Below are 21,600 nucleotides of genomic sequence, written 5' to 3' on the forward strand. Positions count from 1 at the left end.
GCCATCTTTAGCTCTGTGATCAATGACCTTCCTTCCATTATAAGGTCAGAAGTGGAGATATTAGCTGATGATTGCACAATGTTCAGCACCATTCATGACTCCTCAGTTACTGAAGAGTCGTGTCCATGTGCAGCAAAACCTGGATCAGAATTTTTCGCCCGTTGGGCACACATACTTGGCATGCCTGAAAGCGGACTCAAAATGTGCTCCTGGCCGCGATCGGCCATCGAGCAGAATTTCATGCTGGCTGGTCAGTTAATGGCCAGTGCAGAAAATGCAAGGATGAAGGAAAAAATGAAATGAGAAAATTAAAGCGAGGGCATGAAAAATATTAGCAGGCAAGATTAACGAAAACGCAAAGATGTCTGACCAGTATATAAAGAGCAAATGTATAGTTAAGGAAAAAATACGACCTATCAGAGATGAAGAAGGGAACTTGTGTGAAGATGCAGAGGCTATGGAAAGAGATTTAAATAATTTTTTTGTCTCAGTATTCACAAAGGAAAGGGATGATACACATATAGTAATCCAAGAGGAGCAGTGTGAAATATTGGATAAAATAATCATAACGAGAGAGGAGTGTTAGAGTAGTTGGAATCCTTGAAAGTGGATAAGTCGCCAGGGCCGGGTGGATTGTTTCCTAGGCCGTTGAAGGTGGTCAGGGAGGATATAGCAGTTGCTCTGAGGATTATTTTCCAATCTTCACTAGATACAGGAGAGGTGCCAAAAGACTGGCGGAATGCAAATGTGGTCCCGCTGTTTAAAATGGGTACAAAGGAAAGATCAAACATTTATAGGCCAGTTAGTCTTACTTTAGTGGTGGAAAAATTGTTAGAATCAATCCAGAGAGATGGATAAACTGTCGCTCAGAAAGGCAAGGACTAGTCAGGGATAGTCACATTGGTTTTGCTAAGAGAAGGTCATGTCGTACAAATTCGATTGAATTCTTTGAGGAAGTGACAGGAAGGATCAATGAGGGTAATGCAGTGGATGTTGTCTACATGGATTTTAGTAAGGCATTTGACAAGGTCCCTATTGGCAGACTGGTCAAAAAAGTAAAAGCCCATGATAAAGGGTAATGTGGCGAATTGGATTTAAAGTTGGCTCAGTATCAGGAAACAAACAGTAATGATCGATGGCTGTCCTTGCGAATGGAAAGATGTCTCAAGTAGTGTTCTGCATGGTGTAGCCATCTGGGATGGACACTTCCAACTAGGTACAGGGAAACTCGCAAAGCCTAGCGGGTAAAATGGACAAGCCAAGACTCAAGGCAGGCTCAGAGCCTGAAATGCATATTTGTAAGCAAGAAGTCCAGAGGTTTCGAAACTCCATCCAATTAGCAATTTAATGGGGCCGATTAGCATTTGATGGCCCGGCTTCACCTAAACAAAGGACTGGTACTCGAGCGACCAGGACAGTCCCAGACATTTTGGCGCCACTCCCTGTTCAAGGGAAACGCAAACAACGGGGTCAGTGACCGCTTGGGACACGCCCAGCCATCCAGATCCCCGCCCACTTATTGGTTAAGAATCGAACGGAGTGATCAGGGGGTCCAATTAATGGGGTCCAAACTGGAGGACCGTCCAAAAGAGTGCGAAAACCCCAAAGTATAAGAAGAAGAGTCCGCCACATGTTCGCCCTCTCTTGGTCCCGGTTACGGCCATCTCCAAGTACAGCAACACCAGAAGCAAGTACAAGTTCAAGGCTCGCTACCAGACGGATGAGCCTAGCTAAGCAGCAGTTATTCCTTCGGACTCGATAGATCCAGAATCGAACAGCGACCACTGTTTTCTGACCTAAGCCGGGTGCCCGGAGTTAAGTACAGATTGTCTTAGTCGATAAGTGTAGTTAACTAGTAGTGTTTATGTTGCATGACTAATTGTGTGTAAATAAAGTACCCTTGACCTTGAACTAACTAACTGGTGTTTGGCTCTTTGATCGATAGCCGGTTGAAACTTGTGGTGGTATCATTTGATACCTGGCGACTCTAAGCATTAGGACATAGATAACATAGAAAGGGCAAATTCACTGATTGCCATAATTGGAACAGAGCCACAGAAAGGACAGAGAAAAGAGTATAGGAAAAGGAAGCACAACAATGGCTTGGTGTTGGGACCCCTGCTGTTTGTTTTATATATTAACGATTTGGACTTGAATGTGGGGGGCACAATTGGGAAATTTGCAGACGACACAAAAATTGGCCATGTAGTGGATAGTGTAGAGGATAGCTGTAAGCTCCAAAATGAATGAGATCGATTGTTGGAGTGGCCAGGAAAGTGGCAGATGAAGTTCAACTCTGACAAGTGTGAGGTAATGCATTTAGGGAGGTCAAACATTAAAAGGGAATACACAATAAATGGGAACATATTGAAAGGGTATCACCCCCTCCCCACATCTCCCTCTGTCACATCTTACCCTCCCAAACCTCCCATTCCCCAACACCTGGGTAGCACGGTAGTACAGTGGGTAACACTGCTGCTTCACAGCTCCAGGGTCGGATGCTCGATTCCCGTCTTGGGTCACTATCTGTGCGGAGTCTGCAGTTCTCCCAGTGTCTGCGTGGGTTTCCTCCGGGTGCTCCGGTTTCCTCCCACAAGTCCCGAAAGACGTGCTGTTAGGTAATTTGGACACTCTGAATTCTCCCTCAGTGTAACCGAACAGGCGCCGGAATGTGGCGACTAGGGGATTTTCACAGTAACTTCATTGCAGTGTTGATGTAAGCCTACTTGTGACAATAAAGATTATTATATTATTATTATAATGACCAGAACTGTGCACAATACTCTAGTTGTGGACTCACCAGTGCCTCGTGTCTCAATGTTTGTATTCTATGCCTCTGCCAATGAAGGAGAGCATTCCATATGCCTTCTTTACAATCTTATCTACCTGTACTGCTACCTTTGGAGACCTGTGCACTTGCAAGCAAATTTCTCAAGGATAAAGTAGGTTGAGTCTCATCTTACTTTAAATATATTTCTATGAATATAGATAAGGCTCACCTGCAAGATCATCTTCATCTTCACTGAAAACACTGGGATTAAATATAGACATATTGATGAAGTCCATTGTTAGCTTGCGTACCTCTGGTAGGTAAATAGTCATTTGTCTGGGCTGAAGATGGAGCAAGCTGGTTTTGTAGATTACTAAGAATGACAAGATGATTATTGTTAATTATATGCACTTCTAAAAATGCTAAAGCATAGAATAAATTACATTAAAGCTGAAAATAAACAGGAAAATATTTATCAGAAAAACAAGAAAATATTGGACAATCTCAGCAGGTCTGACAGCATCTGTGGAGAGCAAAGGGAGCTAATGTTTCGAATCTGGATGACTCTTTGTCAAAGCTGGAAAATATTTATCTCTATCCAAAGCCACCGAAACCAAGTTACCTCAATTGATATTTTGCTGACTTTTCTGTTGGGAGTTTGACTACCCAACCACAGAACTACACTTTCAAAAGTGTTTGAGTACATCTTGAGAATGGGAACGGTGCTGTAGAGATACAAATCTACCTCTGTCTTCCCTACTTTCAAATTATTGCAAAAAATGGGTAACACACATTCCCCTGAAGTAGAACTTTAATATATATTTGAGACCATCTTTCAGGGAGTTAGCGTTACTTGTGGTAATTAGCTTCATTTTTTAATATAGAATATAGATTTGCTCAGTTTCTGTGGAAAATTGGCCCTATTTTGTCAAAATAGTCAGCTATTTACAGCACGGAAATCAGCCATTTGGACATTATGCCGGCTCGATGTGAAGCAATCCTGTGAATCCCACTCTTTCGCTTGATTCCCATAGCTCTGCAAGTTTATTTTGTTCAAGATTCCATCCAATTTCCTTTTTAAGTCATTGATTGTTTCCACTTTCATCACTCTTGACAAATACATGAATAGGATGGGAATAGAGGGATACGGACCCCGGAAGTGTATAATGTTTCAGGTTAGATGGACAGCATGGTCGGCGCAGGCTTGGAGGGCTGAAGGGCCTGTTCCTGTGTTGTACTTTTCTTTGTTCTTGTGGGCAATGTAGTGATCTGTGTATTGTATATACATAAGGGGTTAATGTATAGTCATTACAGTTAAATGATCGCTAGAGGGCAACACTAACAGGGAGTATAAAAACAGACTCATTCTGTTTTCCCGCCTCTCTTTGTGTGTCTTGTGACTAGAGACCAGAGGTGTAGTTAGCTCAGAGTGCAAGTATAATTAATCACAGTTTATTCTAGTTCTATCTTGTTTAATTTAATAACTAGTAAAAGTATTAAAGAATCGAACTCACAAGTTAATTGATTAGTTACTCAATAAATTATTTGCTTTCATTGGACGACTTTGAGTATTCATCATCATCAAGTTAATAAACAAATGAATAACATATCGGTATAAACAAATGAGTAACATATATTACTCCAAGTAATATAACATGCAACAAGTTCCAGTAACTGCTGCTGGGCCCATTGATTTATTGTGAAATTGGTCAATTGCATTAACCTGCATCCACTGAAATTAAGAAGAATGAGACGTGATCTTACTGAGGCATGTAAGATGCAGAGTGGACTTGACAGAGTGGATACCTGAAGGGTGTTTTCTCTTATGGGAGAGACTAGAACTAGGGGGCATAGTTTAAGAATAAGAAGGCTCTATTTTAAGATGGAAATTAGGAAAATTTATTTCTCTCAAAGGATCATTAGTTCATGGAATTCTCTTCCCTAGAAAGTGGTGGAGGCTGGCTCATTGAACTTATTCAAGGCTGAGTTAGATATAACAAAGAAGGACAAAGAACAAAAAAAAGTACAGCACAGCAACCTGCCCATTGGCCCTTCAAGCCTGTACCGATCATGATTCCCGAACTAAAAAAACCTCCTGCCCTTCCTCAGTCCGTATCTGTCTATCTCCTCCCTATTCATGTACCCACCCAGATGCCTCTTAAATGTTGATAATGTGCCTGATTCCACCATCCTCTGGCAGCGTGTTCCAGGCACCCACCGCTATCTGCGTGAAAAACTTCCCCCGCACATCTCTCTTAAACTTTCTCCCTCTCACCTTGAATCTGTGCCCCCTTGTAATTGACATTTCCACCCTTCGAGAAAGCCTCTGATTATCCACCCTGCCTATGCCTCCCATAATTTTGTAGACCTCTAACAGGTCTCTTGTTAGATAAGGGAGTCAAGTTTATTGGGTTGGGGGCAGACAGGAAAGTAGAGTTGAGACAGCAACCAGATCAGCCATGATCTTATCAAATGGCAGAGCAGCCTTGAAGGGTTGAATGGCCTACTCCATTGTATTTGCTGATGGCTAAGTGATGGCAGATGTGGTTCAAACAAAATTGAACCATTAATTGTATTTTGTTACGTGAGAAATGCAAAGCTGATTTGACAGCTCTTACTCGCTTGCTCTCACATCCTAATTGAAATAGCACATCATTTCCCTATTACAACGTAATAGCTATAGGATTGGGACTTCCGGTGACGGCGGGCGGGAGGCGGCCGCACAATGGAGGGCTCCCGTTCGGGAACGGCATTTTCGGGGCTTTAAGCCCGGTCCCAGGGTCCACGGAGGCGGCAGAAGCAGGGAGAAGGCACGGAGGAGGCACAGTGAAGACACAGGAGGAAAAAAAAATGTCGATGGTGAGCAAAAAAATGGCCGAAAAAAAACAGCTGAAGGTCCGTCGGGGAGTGGAAAGGTCACCGCGGGGTCACCAAGGAAAATGGAGGCTGGAGCACCAGGGAAGGCCGCACTGCTTACGGCTGAAGAAATAACTAAGGTGATGGCTGCGGAATTTGAAAAGCAGTTGGCGCAGATTGCGAAATGCATGGAGACGGTGAGGAAGGAGATGAGGGCGGTTTTGAGTGTGCTGGTGGAGGAGGCGGTTTCCCCGGTGAGGACGGAGGTGGCGAGTGCAGTGGCGGAGGTGCGAGAGCAAGGGGAGGTGCTGAAGGAAGTGGAGGAGACGTTATTGCAGCACGGTGATCAACTTGCCTCGATGGGGAAAGAGGTGCGGAAGGTGGTGGACACTAACAAGGATCTGCGAGGAAAAATGGAAGACCTGGAAAACAGATTCAGGCGACAGAATTTGAGGATTGTGGGGCTGCCCGAAGTAGTTGAAGGACCAAAGCCGACTGAGTATTTTGCCGCGATGCTGGCAAAACTATTGGGGGAGGGGGAGGATCCCTCCCGATATGAACTGGATCGGGCTCATCGGTCGTGGAGGCCTGTACCAAAGGCGAGTGATCCGCCAAGGGCAGTGACTCTGTGCTTTCGTAGGTACAGTGTGAAGGCGAAGATCCTGAGCTGGGCCAAGCAGAAGCGGGTGATGCAGTGGCCTGGAGCTGGTATACGTGTATACCAGGACTTTACGGTGGAGCTGGCAAGGAGGCGGGCTGCCTTCAACCGGGTGAAGAGGGCACTGTGCGGTGCGGCATTGTATATCCAGCGAAGCTGAGGGTGACTTACAAGCTCAGGGACTTTTATTTTGGAACAGCGGAATCAGCGGAGGAGTTTGCGAAAGCAGAAGGACTGTGGCAGAATGGCCATGTGCCGATGTAACCTCATGACTGTATTTTCTTCTTTTTTGTATCACTGCGCGCGGGTGAAGAGGCTAAAGGAGCCAATGTGGTATATATTTGGACAAGGGAAGGGACGGAACTTTCACTCGAAACAAGGGTTCTTTGGGGTGTAGGTGGATATGCGGGGTTTGTGTGCTAAAAGGGGACCTTTGGGCTTTCCTAGGGCCGGGCAAGTGGGAAAGGGACCCGGGCGGGGGGCCTCCACGCTGGTCGGTTTAAGCCGGCCAGTGAAGGGGAGTGAGGTGGGGGGGAGGGGCTGCGGCCATCGGAGCCTGGCAGAACAGGGTCCAAGTGGTCTAGCCGGGGTGGAAAGTTGGGGGGAAGGAACCGAGGTTGGGAGGAGGAGTTTTACAAGAGGCAGTGGACGGGAGGAGCTGGAGACCTGGAAGGGGGGGGGGGGGGGGTATTTCCTGGTGTATTTTTATATTGAGACTTTATAACACAAAGTTTGGTTGACTTAACTTTTCCTTAACCTGGACTGTAATAAATACATTTGTGTAGAGCTTTAAAGCATGGTTGCATCAGTTCTATGATTTTAATTAACTGCTGATACACATTATCAACATTTTAGGTTTTTAGTTCTGAATTGTTAAAACAGCTGACATTAGTCAAAAGATCAATCACAATTTTAACTAATAAAGTAAAAAACTGGGAAAGAACAAAGAACAATACAGCACAGGAACAGGCCCTTTGGCCCTCCAAGCCTATACCGGACCCACCAGGTTTTCCATGAAAGATCCACTAAGAGTCCACAGGTTAAGGAGAAGGAATAACAAAATGGATGGTGCCAAAGTAAACAGCAGTTACCAGCATTAGGTTAGGGAAAAAACTGGATCCTAATTGCCATTGAGGAATAAAAATAAACACTGATTCCCCACAGTGACAAGTCCGTTGACACAATATACCAGTTTGGTTATTGTCAAGTGAGTGAAGCAAAGTGGCAGTAAACAAAAATACTCCTGCACATTTTGTTCATTCTGTTTATGTGTGAACAGACTTTGCATTGAAGGTGATTCTTGTGTAGAATATCGAAGACAGCAACTCATCACTAAGTGTAGCTCATCACAAGAGTGTGAACTTGAGAATTTGGTGAGTAAGAGAATAGCGCAGAGAGGGAGAGGGGAGCAGGTAAGTGATTGGTTGGTGAATATTGTGCTCATTTATCTGTCAAATCTTGATTAATTTATTAGTAATTGTAGAGTTTTATTAGTATTAGTACAGTTTACTGGCAGTAGTAAAGTTGATTAGGAGTACTAGGGTTTGTTAATTATAAATTAAGAAAATAATAAATTAATTTGCGTATTGCTGAATAAAGGAACCTTTTGTCAGCAATACTCTGGTTCTGTATGATCAAATGACTCTTAAAAATTAATTAAAATGTAATAAATTTTTTTAAAAAATCATTGAATGTTTACAGGAGGGCTTTTTGGAACAGCTTGTGATGGAGCCCACGAGGGAACAGGCCATTCTGGACTTAGTGTTATGTAATGAGCCAGACTTGATTAAAGATCTTAAAGTAAGGGAGCACTTAGGAGGCAGTGATCATAATATGGTAGAATTCAATCTCCAATTTGAAAGAAAGAAGGTAGAATCAGATGTAAAGGTGTTACAGTTAAATAAAGGTAACTACAGGGGCATGAGGGAGGAACTGACGAAAATCGACTGGGAGCAGAGCCTAGCGGGAAAGACAGTAGAACAGCAATGGCAGGAGTTTCTGGGAGTAATTGAGGACACAGTACAGAGGTTCATCCCAAAGAAAAAAAAGGTTATCAGAGGGGGGATTAGGCAGCCATGGCTGACAAAGGAAGTTAGGGAATGCATCAAAGCAAAAGAGAAAGCCTATAATGTGGCAAAGAGTAGTAGGAAGTCAGAAGATTGGGAAGGCTACAAAAACAAACAGAGGATAACAAAGAGAGAAATAAGGAAAGAGAGGATCAAATATGAAGGTAGGCTAGCCAGTAACATTAGGAATGATAGTAAAAGTTTCTTTAAATACATTAAAAACAAACGGGAGGCAAAAGTTGACATTGGGCCGCTCCAAAATGACACTGGTAGTGATGGGAGACAAGGAAATAGCTGAGGAACTAAATAAGTACTTTGCGTCAGTCTTCACAGTAGAAGACATGAGTAATATCCCAACAATTCCGGAGAGTCAGGGGGCAGAGTTGAATATGGTAGCCATCACAAAGGAGAAAGTGCTAGAGAAACTAAGAGGTCTAAAAATTGATAAATCTCCGGGCCCAGATGGACTACATACTAGAGTTCTAAAGGAGATAGCTGAAGAAATAGTGGAGGCGTTAGTTATGATCTTTCAAAAGTCACTGGAGTCAGGGAAAGTCCCAGAGGATTGGAAAATCGCTGTTGTAAACCCCCCTGTTCAAGAAGGGAACAAGGAAAAAGATGGAAAATTATAGGCCAATTAGCCTAACCTCGGTTGTTGGCAAGATTCTAGAATCCATTGTTAAGGATGAGATTTCTAAATTCTTGGAAGTGCAGGGTCAGATTAGGACAAGTCAGCATGGATTTAGTAAGGTGAGGTCGTGCCTGACAAACCTGTTAGAGTTCTTTGAAGAGATAACAAATAGGTTAGACCAAGGAGAGCCAATGGATGTTATCTATCTTGACTTCCAAAAGGCCTTTGATAAGGTGCCTCACGGGAGACTGCTGAGTAAAATAAGGGCCCATGGTATTCGAGGCAAGGTACTAACATGGATTGACGATTGGCTGTCAGGCAGAAGGCAGAGAGTTGGGATAAAAGGTTATTTTTCGGAATGGCAACCGGTGACGAGTGGTGTCCCGCAGGGTTCAGTGTTGGGGCCACAGTTGTTCTCTTTATATATTAACGATCTAGATGACGGGACTGGGGGCATTCTGGCTAAGTTTGCCGATGATACAAAGATAGGTGGAGGGGCAGGTAGTATGGAGGAGGTGGGGAGGCTGCAGAAAGATTTAGACAGTTTAGGAGAGTGGTCCAAGAAATGGCTGATGAAATTCAACGTGGGCAAGTGCGAGGTCTTGCACTTTGGAAAAAAGAATAGAGGCATGGACTATTTTCTAAACGGTGACAAAATTCATAATGCTGAAGTGCAAAGGGACTTGGGAGTCCTAGTCCAGGATTCTCTAAAGGTAAACTTGCAGGTTGAGTCCGTAATTAAGAAAGCAAATGCAATGTTGTCATTCATCTCAAGAGGCTTGGAATATAAAAGCAGGGATGTACTTCTGAAGCTTTATAAAGCATTAGTTAGGCCCCATTTAGAATACTGTGAGCAATTTTGGGCCCCACACCTCAGGAAGGACATACTGGCACTGGAGCGGGTCCAGCGGAGATTCACACGGATGATCCCAGGAATGGTAGGCCTAACATACGATGAACGTCTGAGGATCCTGGGATTATATTCATTGGAGTTTAGGAGGTTGAGGGGAGATCTAATAGAAACTTACAAGATAATGAATGGCTTAGATAGGGTGGATGTAGGGAAGTTGTTTCCATTAGCAGGGGAGACTAGGACCCGGGGGCACAGCCTTAGAATAAAAGGGGGTCACTTTAGAACAGAGATGAGGAGAAATTTCTTCAGCCAGAGAGTGGTGGGTCTGTGGAATTCATTGCCACAGAGGGCGGTGGAGGCCAGGACGTTGAGTGTCTTTAAGACAGAAGTTGATAAATTCTTGATTTCTCGAGGAATTAAGGGCTATGGAGAGAGAGCGGGTAAATGGAGTTGAAATCAGCCATGATTGAATGGTGGAGTGGACTCGATGGGCCGAATGGCCTTACTTCCGCTCCTATGTCTTATGGTCTTATACATACGAGATAGGAGCAGGATTTGGCCACTCGGCCCCTGGAGACTGCTCTGCCATTCAATGAGATCATGGCTGATCTGATTGCAATCTCAACCTCACATTCCTGCTTACTGCTGGTAACCTTTCATCCCCTTGTTAATCAGGAATCTATCTGGCTCTGCCTTGAAAATATTTGAATATACTGCTCCACTGTCTTTTGAGGAATAATTCTGGAGTTGCACTACCCTCTGAGAAAAAAATTCTCCTCATCGCCATCTGAAATGTTTGACCCCTTATTTTTTAAACAGTGATCCCTAGTTCTAGATTCTCTGACAAGAGGAAACACATCCACCTTGTCAATACCCCTCAGGATCTTCAAGGTTTCAATCAAGTCGCCTCTTACTCTTCCAAACTTTTGTAGATACAAACCAAACCTCAGCAACCTTTCTCATAAGACAACTCACCTGTAACATCCTGGATGAGACATACGGGTTGGGAGTGCTCGTCTTCCCCGTGCTCCTTCAGGAGTACGAGCTCCCCTGCTAGGGGTGGGGTATCTCAGTTACCTAGGATATATAAGGTTGTCCAGTAAGGCAACAACCAGAGAAGTACCCGGGGAGTGTAAATATATTGTTTGTAAAAAAAACTTCATTCTTACTTTTACTCGGTTTGGACTTCTGCGTCCTTATTAAATCACCCATTTTTGGTATAGCAAACCTGCTCTGAACTGTGCCCAACATATTTCCATTTTCCCTGAAATAAGGAGACCAATAATGCACACAATATTCCAGATGTGGCCTCACCAATGCCCTGGACAACTGAAGCATAATCTCCCTATTTTTGTAATCAATGCCCTTCACAATAAATGATAATTCCTAATTACTTGCTGTTTACTAAGCTTTTGTAGTTTATGCATTAGAACAGAGGTTACCACGAGTGCGCCATGAAGGCCCCACAAGTGTTCCGTAAAGTAAAATTCAAAATGATTACACACTGATATAAAGAATCTAAATCTCATCTTCGTTTTCAGCTCTGTGGTCGGCATCTCCAAGTCCTGATGAACCTTGGGCCTCCCACATATGCACTAGCTGGGAATGGGCTCGGTTCAGATATTTTTAACATTGGTTAGGCTCATGCGCATGACCAATATAAAAAATCAGAACTGCACACACATGGCCCTTTCCAGCCGCTGCATGCACAGTTCTGATAACTGACATAAAATATTCCAAACCGCACATGTGCAACGCTTTCCTGTCTGACGCATCCCTGGTTCTTGGACATTCGGGAATTAAAGATGCCGACCACGAAGTTGAAGACAAGAGTTTTGCACCTGCGCAAAAAGCAAGAACACCTGGGTGAAGCGAGGGAGGAAGTAAGAGGTTGAAAAAAAGAGAAGACAGGGCAAAATAAAAAAATACAATGTTCCCAGTAAGGGAAGCTCAAAAAACAAGAACTAATAAAGTTAAGAAAAGGAGGACCAGGCTCCAATATTGGGCGCGATTTAACGAAAAATAAAGAGAGTCCCATTTTGGGTGGTATTCGCGGGTTGTTCCCGGCACCTGTAGCAGCGAGAAAGACCCCGTTATCGGGCCAAAGTGGGGATCGCTCCGCCGAGACCACACTCAGTCGCATTTCCTTCACTGGGGAACTCCAGGAAGAGATCGGGTCGCCATTTTAAAATGGCACCCCGGAAGAGATCAGGGCATCATTTGATCTGTCAATGCCCCTGACGCGATCTGCGGACCTACCCAATGCCCCAACTCACCTGTTCACGGGGTCCTAGAGTACCCCCGCACCTCACCTCATGCAAGCATGGCACCGCTGGGCTCGATTCTCAGCACAGGCAAAATGGCAGCTGGGCACCTCGACAATGCCAGCCAGGCACCCTGGCAGTGCCCCAGCCAGCCTTGCAGTGCCACCTGGCTGTACTTAGTTGGTGGAGCAATTTCTCTGGTTAATTCCAATAATGAACGAGACTTCCACGTGCTAAATAGGTACACAACCCCTGAGCAGTCCGCGTTCAACTTCTTGAGAGTGCCAAATGGAATCTTGCCACACAAAATTGAGCAATTGGCAGGACCCCATCTTGCACGGCTAAATGAGTTTAAGAACCCACTTAGATGTGCTCCGCCGGATTTAACGGCCACCCGACATCTATCAGCCTCGCTGTGGAGACCCCAGCCGGGTGCCATTAGGTAACAGTACTCCACAGCGAGGCCCACAAACTGGGACCAGGCGTAATGGTGCCTCGGGGATCTCCTAGGCGATTGGAAGTCCCCAGGTGGTCGGCCTCTGGGCCGGGTGGCACCCTGGCACTGCTAGTGTCACCTGGGCACTGCCAGCTTGGCAACGCCACCCTGGTAGGACCATGCAGGTGCCAGGCTGGCAGTGCCTAGGTGACAGGCTGGCATTTCGCCTGGGCTGGGATCGGGCCTGAGGGTGCCCTGCCCCTGTGAGATGATCGATCACCCCCTTATATGTGTGTTGGGACGCGGCGGGGTCCGGATGTTGCGTTGGGAGGGGGGGGTCGAGAGATCGGGACGCCATTTAAAACGGTGTCCTGATCTATTCCTGTACGGAGGAGCTCCGCTCGCCAGTGCTGCTTTGGGGTGGGGAGGGGGTGCGTTTCTCGCCGCGGCACTAAAAATAAAAAGAGTGCCGTTAGATAGTGGGGGTGTTCCCGGTGCTACCCAGAACAGGCTCTATTACTTTTTTTTTGTTAGCTTGTGCCCCAAACCTTTGGTCCCTTCTTCCAAGTCATTTATGTGAATTGAAAAAAGTTGAAAATTTGGCACTGATCAAAGAACAAAGAAAATACAGCACAGGAACAGGCCCTTTGGCCCTCCAAGCCTGTACCAGTCATGATACCAACCTTGGCCAAAGCCCTCAGCACTTCCTAGTGCCATATCCCTCTATACCCATCCTATCCATGCATTTGTTGAGATGCCTTTTGAATACCGTTAATGTATCTGCTTCCACAACCTCCCCTGGCAGCACGTTCCAGGCACTCACCACCCTCTGTGTAAAAAACCTGCCTCACACATCTCCTCTAAACGTTGCCCCATGGACCTTAAACCTATGACCCTAGTGACTGATCCCTCCACCCTGGAAAAGAGTGTCTGCCCATCCACTAAATCCATCCCCTCACAATCTTGTAGACCTCTATCAGGTCATCCCTCAACCTCCATCGTTCTAATGAAAACAGTTTGAGTCTATTCAGCCTCTCCGCATAGCTAACACCCTCCAGACCAGGCAACATCCTGGTAAACCTTGTCATTTTAACCGTCTGCAGGCGCCCAGCCAGTGACAGCGGCAACAAATCCCACCTCTTGAAATCTGTCTTCATTCCCTTCATCAGTTGTGCCAAGGTCAATTCATGTAACTGCACCCAACTCCGTGCTACCTGGATTCCTAGATACCGAAAACCCACCCCCACCACCCGAAACGGCAACTCCCCTATCATCCTCTCCTGCATTATTTTTTTCCCTTTTAAAAAAATAAATTTAGAGTACCCAATTATTTTTTTCCAATTAAGGGGCAATTTAGCATGGCCAATCCACTCACATCTTTTTGTGTTGTGGGGGTGAGACCCACGCAGACACGGGGAGAATGTACAAATTCCATAAGGACAGTGACCCAGGGCCGGGCTTGAACCCGGGTGTTCTGTGTTGTGAGGCAGCGGTGCTAACCACTGCGCATTGTGCCGCCCTGTGCTCTCTAGCTGTTCGAAGACACAGAGAGAGACTTAAGAATGTCCAAATTACCTAACAGCACTTTCAGGGCTTGTGAGAGCGAACCGGAGCACCCGGAGGAAATCCATGCAGACACGAGGAGACATGCAGAATCCACACAGACAATGACCCAAGCCGGAAATTGAACCTGGGACCCTGGAGCTGTGAAGCAACAGTGCTAAACACTATGCTACCGTGCTGTCCGTACAGCAGCCAAATCCAATCCACGAACCCTTGGCCAAAGCCGAACCAATGCAGCACCTCCAACAGATAGGCCCACTCCACCTGATCGAAGGTCTTCGCCGTATTCAGTGCCACTACTACTCCTGCCCCTCCGAGGGCATCATAATAACATTAGGCAGCCTGCGCTCATCCGCCGGCAACTGCCCAAAATCGATGTGGGAGTACGAGAATTGGGAAAAATTGCAAATTGGGAAAAGATGTTGATTATCTACTTTATCGGGTCTCGGAACCGGCGCCGGAGTAAAGTACTCCCGTTTTGGCGCCGGCACTCTTGCACCGGACCAGAGAATCACGGCCCTTGTTTTCGGTGCATCACCGACAAGCGGGTGGGGTACAAAACCCCAAAATCCACCCCCTTCTTGCAGAGGGCGGCCTTCATCTGATTATGCCTGGCTCTCTGCTTGGCCAGCTCCACACCCAGACCCTGGTAAATCCGTAGCTCACTCCCCTCCCAGGTACTGCTTTGCCCACCTCAGGATCTTCTCCTTATCCAAGAACCGATGCAGCCTCACCACCATCGTCCTCAACGGCTCCCCCACCTCAGCCCGTGTGCTAGATCAGCCTCTCTAACATACCTGCCAGCCTCCACACCTTCAATGCCTTTCGGCATCCCCAGAATCTGCAGATTCTGCCTCCTGTACCAGTTCTTAAGGTCCTCCAGCTTCTCCCTCAGCCTTTTCTGGCTGCTCAACTCCATCCCATCGCCGCCTCCAGCGAGGCCACCGATCTTCATGCTCCTCCACCTTTTGGATCTCCAGGCCCCGAGCCTCCTGCCTCTGCTCCACTCACTCGATCGCCGCCCGAAGCGGCTCCACCACCTTGACCAAATCCTCTGAGACCTCCTTCCTCTGCTTCTGAAATTTGCAATTGAGGAATTCCACCAACTGCTCTGTTGACCACTGGATGGTCAGCGCTGCCCCTTACTCCCTGCCATCTTTCCCTGTGTCGCACCACAAAAACCTTCCTGTTCCAGTTGCTGTCTCTTCCTCGTGACACGTCTTGTCCAATGAGCCATAAACCAGTCCCACCAGAGGAGTATTACATTCCCTGGGCACTCATGCACCTTTTGCCCTCAAATACCACACAATTTGGGTGGGGAAGGACCGAAAAATCCACCTCAAGCGAGAGCCACCAAATATGCGACCACGTACTCCATGGCTGCCACCGGAAGTCCGAGATGATGCATTTTGGGGGGGATTAACAAGACAAGGGAGTATAGAATAAATGGTAAGATATGAGGAAACACAGAGAACCAGTGCGACCTTGGGGTGCATGTCCAAAGATCCCTGAAGGCAGCAAGACAGATAGATAAGGTGGTTAAAAAGGCATATCGGATACTTGCCTTTATTAGCCGAAGCATTGAATATAAGAGTAGGGAGGTTATGATGGAGCTGTATAAAACAGCCATCAGGCCACAGTTAGAGTACTGTGAGAAGGTTTTATTGGTCAGAATATTGAATATAGGAGTTGGGACGTCTTGTTGAAGTTGTACAAGACATTGGTAAGACCACACATGGAATACTGTATTCAGTTCTGGTCACCCTATTATAGGAAGGATATTGTTAAACTAGAAAGAGTGCAGAAGAGGTTTACGAGGATGCAACCAGGACTGGATGGTCTGAGTTAGGAGAGGCTGGATAGGCTGGGACTTTATTTCTTGGAGCGTAGGAGGCTTAGGATGATAGAGGTTTATAAAATAATGAGGAGCATCGATAAAGTAGATAATCAACATCTTTTCCCAAAGGTAGAGGAGTCTAGAATTAGAGGGCATAGGTTTAAGGTGCGAGGAGAGAGATACAAAAGAGACCAGAGGGGAAATTTCTTCACACAGAGGGTGATGAGCATCTGGAACGAGCTGCCAGAGGCAGTGGTAGAGGCGGGTACAATTTTTTCCTTTAAAAAACAGTTAGACAGTTACATGGGCAGGATGGGTATAGAGGGATACGGGACAAATGCAGTCAAGTGGGACTAGCTTAGTGATAGAAACTGGACAGCATGAACCAATGGGATTAGAATAGATAGGTGTGCATTCCATGCTCGGTTCGAGCAGGAAACCAGCAAACCGCAGTCGACTGCCCCAGCAGCCATGGGCACACCCATACCCACCGTCACAGCTTCCGAAGTCAGATCGGCCTTCCCGGAAATGAACCCTCGGAAGACGACGGGCCCGGATCGGATCCCTGGTCGTGCACTCAGACCCTGCGCGGACCAGCTGGCAGATGGGTTCACGGATATCTTCAACCTCTCCCTACTCCGTTCCGAGGTCCTCACCTACTTCAAGAAAACCACCCTCATACCGGTGCCAAAGAAGAACCAGGCACCGTGCCTCAATGTCCGGTGGACCGGACATCGATCGTAATGAAGTGCTTTGAGAGGTTGGTCAAGAAGAACATCAACTCCATATTCCTAGAATGCCTTGATCCACTGCAATTCGCATACCGCCGTGACCGGTCCACAGCAGACACCATCTCCCTGGCCCTACACTCATCCCTGGAGCATCTCAACAACAAGGACTCCTACATTGAACTCTTATTTATTGACTGCAGCTCCGCTTTCAACACCATAATCCCAGCCAAGCTCACATCAAAGCTCCAAAACCTAGAACTTGGCTCTTCACTCTGCAACTGGATCCTCCAAGATAGACTTCAATACTGGGGCAAGGCAGAGAGTAGCAATGGAAGGATGCTTTTCTAATTAGAGGGTTGTGACCAGTGGTGTTCCGCAGGGATCAGTGCTGGGAACTTTGCTGTTTGTAGTATATATAAATGATTTGGAGGAAAATGTAACTGGTCTGATTAGTAAGTTTGCAGACGACACAAAGGTTAGTGGAATTGCGGACAGCGATGAGGACTGTCAGAGGATACAGCAGGATTTAGATTGTTTGGAGACTTGGGCGGAGAGATGGCAGATGGAGTTTAATCCGGACAAATGTGAGGTAATGCATTTTGGAAGGTCTAATGCTGGTAGGGAATATACAGTGAATGTATAGAACCCTCAAGAGTATTGAAAGTCAAAGAGATCTAGGTGTACAGGTCCACAGGTCACTGAAAGGGGCAACACAGGTGGAGAAGGTAGTCAAGAAGGCATACGGCATGCTTGCCTTCATTGGCCGGGGCATTGAGTATAAGAATTGGCAAGTCATGTTGCAGCTGTATAGAACCTTAGTTAGGCCACGCTTGGAGTATAGTGTTCAATTCTGGTCGCCACACTACCAGAAGGATGTGGAGGCTTTAGAGAGGGTGCAGAAGAGATTTACCAGAATGTTGCCTGGTATATATTAGCTATGAGGAGCGGTTGAATAAACTCAATTTGTTCTCACTGGAACGACGGAGGTTGAGGGGCGACCTGATAGAGGTCTACAAAATTATGAGGGGCATAGACAGAGTGGATAGTCAGAGGCTTTTCCCCAGGGTAGAGGGGTCAATTACTAGGGGGCATAGGTTTAAGGTGAGAGGGGCAAGGTTTAGAGTAGATGTACGAGGCAAGTTTTTTTACACAGATGGTAGTGGGTGCCTGGAACTCGCTACCGGAGGAGGTGGTGGAAGCAGGGACGATAGTGACATTTAAGGGGCAGCTTGACAAATACATGAATAGGATGGGAATAGAGGGATATGGACCCAGGAAGTGTAGAAGATTGTAGTTTAGTCGGGCAGCATGGTCGGCACGGGCTTGGAGGGCCGAAGGGTCTGTTCCTGTGCTGTACATTTCTTTGTTCTTTGTTCTTTGTAAATAGATTCAAAAACAGCTTCTTCTCCGCTGTTACCAGACTCCTAAACGACCCTCTTATGGAATGATCTGATTAATACTACTCCCATATGCTTCACCCGATGCCTGTGTCTATGTATTTACATTGTGTATCTTGTTTTCTTTTCATGTACTAAATGATCTGTTTGAGCTGCACGCAAAAAAATACACCATTCGCAGGGACGGGGAAGGGAGAGACAGACCCAATGAAAAAGCTGAGGTATGAGGGGGGAGCGGAGGGGGGTAAAGCGTTAGGCTGGCTACAACAGATCACACATGATGGCAAGGAACACTAAGAGATCGCAAACCACTTTGGAGGGGCCCCAAACAGAGGGAAACCCCGGAGTGCAGCGGCACACCCACATGGAGTACGCATGGAATGTCAGGGCGCTTAACGTCCCAGTGAAATAATCCAGAGTCTTCACCCACCTGAAAAGTATGAAAGCCGACAGTCTTCCTCCAGGAGAACCACCTGACGGAGAAGGACCGACTGCACGTAAGAAAGAGCTGGGTCGGACAGGCCTACCAATTGTGCTGCGGGCCGAAGGTTAGAGGGGTGCTCATACTGTTCAGTAAGAGGACAGCACTTACAGCGACAAGTATGGTTACCGACCTAGCCCCCCTAGTTAGTGGTGTCCTAGAAGGGAATCCTGTGGTCCTTATAAATGTGTACGATTCCAACGGGGGCAAGGTGGAATTCGCAAAAAAGACAATGGCGAAAATCCCTGACATTGACATACCGACTCAACTTGGGGCGGGGGGCGAGGACTTTAACTGTTTACAGGACCCACGAACAGACAGATCAAACCCAAAATCAGGGGAAACAAAATCAAACATGCCGAAGGAACTAGGCATATTCATGGAACAGATGGGGGCAGTAGGACCATGGAGATTCACACACCCAGGGGAGAACGAGTTTTCCTTCTCCCAGGTACACAGGGTCTACACCTGGGTCAGCTTCTTTGTAGTGGGAAAAATGGTGCTTCCAGGGGTAATGGAATATTCTGAAATCACAATCTCCGACTTTGCTCCACACTATGGATGTGAGGTCGGAGACGGGCTGAGCTCAACACCCGCCATGGAGGCTGGACACGGCCCTCTTTGCAGGAGCAGGCCAGTCGATTTCAGCGGGAGCGGAGCAGGTTAGTCAATTTCAGTGGGAGCAGTGCGCAAGTGATTGCTTGGAGGTAAGTTTCTCCTTTAAAAACACTTGTCTTTGCAGGAGCAGGCCAGTTGATTTCAGCGGGAGCGGTGCGTTAGTGATTTCTGGGAGACCTTCACAGGAGCAGGCTAGTCAATTTCAGCGGTAAACACTTACCTGGTCCCGTTTTCGGTTCCTCTGTGCTGTTTTAAAATTTTTTTTAGTGTTTAAGGCGGGAACAGGAAGTTCGACCCGCGGACTTCTGGGAAGACCCTCACCAATAAATTCTGGTGGAGAGGAAACCCAAGACACTACACGTGTAGTGTCTCCCACCCGCCCTCCTCCTCTAACCTAATAATAAAACGATCTCTGGATCTGTAAAGATTTAATCACCTGCTAATGCTCGCATTCCTAGCATTGTTTGGCATCTTTGAATTTGTCTATATATGTGTTTCTGGAACAGACCTCTTCATTCACCTGAGGAAGGAGCAGCGCTCCGAAAGCTGGTAACATCGAAACAAACCTGTTGGACTTTAACCTGGTGTTGTAAGACTTCGTACTGTGCTCACCCCAGTCCAACGCCGGCATCTCCACATCATGGCTAATAATAAAACCCATTGGTGTGAGGTAAGTACCATATTTTATTATTATTATTTTTAAAACAAAATTTAATTTAGTTGTTAGCCAGATCTTGGTAGAAAGTTAGAGGGATGGCAGGAAAGGGAGTGCAATGTTTCTCCTGCAGGATGTTTGAGGTGAGGGATGCCGTTAGTGTCCCTGCTGATTTTACCTGCAGGAAGTGCTGCCGTCTCCAGCTCCTCCAAGACCGAGTTAGGGAACTGGAGCTGGAGTTGGAAGAACTTCGGATCATTCGGGAGGCAGAGGGGGGGTCATAGATAGCAGCTTCAGGGAATTAGTTACACCAAAGATTGGAGATAGATGGGTAACTGTAAGAGGGACTGGGAAGAAGCAGTCAGTGCAGGGATCCCCTGCGGTCGTTCCCCTGAGAAACAAGCATACCGCTTTAATACTTGTGGGGGGGGGGGGACTTACCAGGGGTAAGCCATGGGGTACGGGCCACTGGCACGGAGTCTGTCCCTGTTTCTCAGAAGGGAAGGGGGGGAGGAGCAGAGCATTAGTAATTGGGGACTCGATAGTCAGGGGCACAGATAGGAGATTTTGTGGGAGCGTGAGAGACTCACGTTTGGTATGTTGCCTCCCAGGTGCAAGGGTACGTGATGTCTAGGATCGTGTTTTCCGGGTCCTTAGGGGGAGGGGGAGCAGCCCCAAGTCGTGGTCCACATTGGCACTAACGACATAGGTAGGAAAGGGGACAAGAATGTCAGGCAGGCTTTCAGGGAGCTAGGATGGAAGCTCAGAACTAGAACAAACAGAGTTGTTATCTCTGGGTTGTTGCCCGTGCCACGAGATAGTGAGATGAGGAATAGGGAGAGAGAGCAATTAAACACGTGGCTACAGGGATGGTGCAGGCGGGAGGGATTCAGATTTCTGGATAACTGGGGCTCTTTCTGGTGAAGGTGGGACCTCTACAGACAGGATGGTCTACATCTGAACCTGAGGGGCACAAATATCCTGGGGGGGAGATTTGTTAGTGCTCTTTGGGGGGGTTTAACCTAATGCAGCAGGGGCATGGGAACCTGGATTGTAGTTTTAGGGTAAGGGAGAATGAGAGTATAGAGGTCATGAGCACAGATTTGACGTCGCAGGAGGGGGCCAGTGTTCAGGTAGGTGGTTTGAAGTGTGTCCTCGAACAGTATGTAATGGAACCTACGAGGGAACAAGCGGTCCTAGATCTGGTCCTGTGTAATGAGACAGGATTGATTCAGGATCTCATAGGTAGGGATCCTCTCGGAAGGAGCGATCACAATATGGTGGAATTTAAAATACAGATGGAGGGTGAGAAGGTAAAATCAAGCACTAGTGTTTTGTGCTTAAACAAAGGAGATTACAATGGGATGAGAGAAGAACTAGCTAAGGTAGACTGGGAGCAAAGACTTTATGGTGAAACAGTTGAGGAACAGTGGAGAACCTTCCAAGTGATTTTTCACAGTGCCCAGCAAAGGTTTATACCAACAAAAAGGAAGGACGGTAAAAAGAGGGAAAATCGACCGTGGATATCTAAGGAAATAAGGGAGAGTATCAAATTGAAGGAAAAAACATACAAAGTAGCAAAGATCAGTGGGAGACTAGAGGACTGGGAAATCTTTAGGGGGCAACAGAAAGCTACTAAAAAAGCTATAAAGAAGAGTAAGATAGATTATGAGAGTAAACTTGCTCAGAATATAAAAACAGATAGTAAAAGTTTCTACAAATACATAAAACAAAAAAGAGTGGCTAAGGTAAATATTGGTCCTTTAGAGGATGAGAAGAGAGAT

General features: G+C 46.5%; 1 protein-coding gene across 2 annotated transcripts in view; it reads right to left on the minus strand.

The window, feature by feature from the left end:
- Window positions 1-21,600, minus strand: part of tulp4a (TUB like protein 4a) — a 691,812-nt gene that overhangs the window by 105,805 nt on the left and 564,407 nt on the right. For both annotated transcript variants that reach the window (XM_072502637.1, XM_072502627.1), the window contains one exon: window positions 3,000-3,143. In XM_072502637.1, coding sequence (XP_072358738.1) covers window positions 3,000-3,143 — 144 coding nt within the window. The remainder of the gene's footprint in view (window positions 1-2,999; window positions 3,144-21,600) is intronic.

The sequence above is a fragment of the Scyliorhinus torazame genome, chromosome 1 (assembly GCF_047496885.1).
Source record: "Scyliorhinus torazame isolate Kashiwa2021f chromosome 1, sScyTor2.1, whole genome shotgun sequence".
Classification (NCBI taxonomy): Eukaryota; Metazoa; Chordata; class Chondrichthyes; order Carcharhiniformes; family Scyliorhinidae; genus Scyliorhinus; species Scyliorhinus torazame.